The sequence below is a fragment of the Trypanosoma grayi genome (genome assembly GCF_000691245.1).
Source record: "Trypanosoma grayi strain ANR4 Tgr_1549_V1, whole genome shotgun sequence".
NCBI lineage: Eukaryota > Euglenozoa > Kinetoplastea > Trypanosomatida > Trypanosomatidae > Trypanosoma > Trypanosoma grayi.
The window spans coordinates 1-2,870 of NW_008827167.1; the positions used below are offsets into that span (position 1 = coordinate 1).

At 64.2% G+C, this 2,870-nt stretch overlaps 1 protein-coding gene across 1 annotated transcript; it reads left to right on the forward strand.

Annotated features, from left to right (window-relative positions):
* Positions 1-117: 117 nt before the first annotated feature.
* DQ04_15491000 (hypothetical protein) lies at positions 118-2,778 on the forward strand (the record flags this gene model as incomplete). Its single annotated transcript, XM_009317318.1, has 1 exon — positions 118-2,778. One exon carries the CDS (start codon positions 118-120, stop codon positions 2,776-2,778), a length of 2,661 nt encoding a protein of 886 aa, XP_009315593.1.
* Between the last annotated feature and the right edge of the window lie 92 nt (positions 2,779-2,870).

A 2,870-nucleotide genomic window follows, 5' to 3' on the forward strand; every position in this document is an offset into this window, starting at 1 on the left:
CGGCGCAGCGCCGCGGAGGGAAGTCGGGGGCGGGCCTCGAGCGAGCGCAACACCACGGCGTCGTCGAGCCGCACCACCGCCACCACCATGGCCACCACCACCCCTACGCCCTCGTCGATGAGTCGGCGCAGTAGCGTCACGCCCGTCGTGACCGCGGGGAAGGCGAAGCTGAACCGCAACACCCTCTCGCACAGTCCCATTGCGCTGCTCGACATGTTGGCCGGCCCCATTTGCCAGACGCGGCAGTTTGTGTTTTTGCGGCCCACCGCACAGCTCGCAGTGGCTGCGCAACGCGCCGCAATTGAGGACATGCGGCATCTCTGGCAGCGGCTGCGGCAGGCGTTGCTGGAGGTGCTGTATGCGGAGGAGGTGGTGCCGCCCAAGCTGCGTGCACGAGAGCACGTGCCGCCGACCTTCCGTGCACACCGCGTCACGGTGAGGCCGCTCCGTGCGGTGGAGGTCATGCCGCCGAAACTGCGCGCGGAGGAGAGTGTTCCAGCAACGCGGCGATTGCAGCTGCCGGACCCCGCCACGTATGAGAGCCCGTATGTGCAGCAGGACCGCAGCAAGGCGGAGGGGGAGGCGTGCCCAACATCACCGGTCGCATCGCACTCGCCGACGCTGAACGAGCTGCGGCGGCAGCTTCCGTTCCTGCAGGGGCACGGCGTGGGGCAGAGCACGGAGAGCGTGCAGCGGCAGCAACTCCCACCGACGATACCGCCCATGTGCGAGCGCGAAAGGGCAGAAACATCAGCGTCAGAAGCAACGCGGCACCGGTGTGAAAACGGGAGAAGGTCGGCAACGCGTGACGTATCGCCGTCGCTGTTCCGCACCCACGACCCGGACCCTGACGGCACCGCCTCGTCCCATTCGGCCCCGTGGGAAGGGGGCACCGATGCCGGCTTTGTCGGCGGGCCGTCGCGTGTGCAAAGCGTCAACTGCAGTACGAGCATCACGGCTCCGTCGAACTCGCCATCCCGCAGCAGTCTACGCAGCGGCAACAGCACCGCACTCTCACCACCTGCAGTCTCGATGGAGTTCGCACAGAGGCAGCTACCGTTGGAGCACCGCCACCACCATCAACACTACCACCACCAGCAGCAGGAGCAGCCGCAACAACTGTTGAGGTGGCACTCCTTGTTGTCGCTCTCGACGTCGTCCATGCAGAAGGGCAGAGCAGAGGACGGGCCGTTGCGACAACCGTCGCGCAGTGTAGCGAGGAATGGCGCAGCAGAAAATGGCATGCATGCGCCGATGCTCAATGAGCAGAATCGCCCACGAAGTTTTCATGACTCGCAGAGCCCACCGAAGAAGTGTGTCAACGGTGGTGCGGAACATCCGACAACGAGGACGCGAAGTCGTGAGGAATGGCTATTGGAAAGGCAGAAGCAGGGGTTGCAGGGAGTTCCCGACGCAAGGACAACGGTGACAGCAGCAGCAGCAGCAGCGAGAGAAGCCGTAGTAGTAGTATCAGCAGCAGCAACAACAACAACAACAACCGCCTTACCAGCACCAGCGTCACAGCAAGAGGCTGGGGTTGAGAAATCAGGGATGCCTAGTCGCACCACATCCGCACCCATTGGGGAAGAGACGAGGGAAGGCACGGCTTCGGTGTCCTCATCTCCGCTGAGGCAGCCCGAGTTGCAGCACGATAAAGCGAAGGAAGGGAGAAAGAGTCGTGCGGTGGCCCCTGTAGAGCTCAAGCGCGGGCTTTACAATGAGCCGATATATGAACATCTGCACCACGACCCGAAACAGTGGCCGAAGCAGCAGCAAGAGTGTAGTAAGCAGCCGCCGCAGTGGGATAAAGCACGGGAGCGGAAAGTTGGGGCATTTGAGCCCACAGTGGTGCCATTAAGTGCACCCGCTCCGGAGTCGCAGTTTGATATCTTGCCAAGCACAGCGCACGGTGAAAAGGCGGTGGGACTCGAGAACAAGTCGCCGTTGTTGGACCTTCAGATGAGGCCGCGGCGATTGGCGTCTGTGTCGCAGTCACGCTCACCCACGGTTTCATCACCGTGTCGCTGTAGCAATATCCGCTCGAGCACGGAGTCCAGCGCGACGAAGCGCCGACCGTACAACCGCCTGGGGACATTCGAGCACCTCAAAGAGCATCAACGACGCCGCCGTCACTTCCGCAAACGCGATGCTGATGGAAGGAAGAGGGGCGCCCGAAGTCAGAAAGGCGCCACCACCGCCAGCAGCAGCAGCAGCAGCGGCAGCGACGAGCGCGCGGCGTCGCAGTGTTGTGACGGCCTCTTGCTGCGAAATCGAACGCCCAGCGAGGGTCCGACGTCACGATCCGCAGGAGTCGAAGCGGAAAGGCGCCGCTACGCACTCATGTCGTGGCGCCACGAGCTCGGCGTTGAAATCAATGTGGACGACGCGCGTCTCCTTCCGCCTGCTGTGGCGGCGGAAGAAGAGGAAGCAAGGAGGCTGGCCCTGCGACTGGGAGAGAAGGCGAGTTGGCCGCTCCACGACAGGCGGCCGATGGCTGAGCGCAGCAGAGGCAGCAGCCCGAGCCACACGCAACGCCCCTCCCAGCAGCACGGGTGGTTGCAGTGGCAGCCTGCGAGCGGCTTCCGCAGTGCGGCTCTGCCGCGCCCCGTGGCCTCCGCCGCCCCTGACGCATGCGACGATGACGACGAGCAGCAGGAGCAGGAGTGTTTCGAGGATGAGGAAGACGCGTCGTCGGCGCCGCCACGAGCGGTTTCACAGACACGCTGTGGAGGGGATCGGATGGAGATGTCTTTCTCACGCCACACGCAGCGTCCGTGAGCTCGGCTACGTGTTGTCCCGTCGCGCTGCGGCGGCAGTGCGCTCCCTACCGCCCCCCTACACACACGCATGCGCGTATGTGTGGCGTGGGG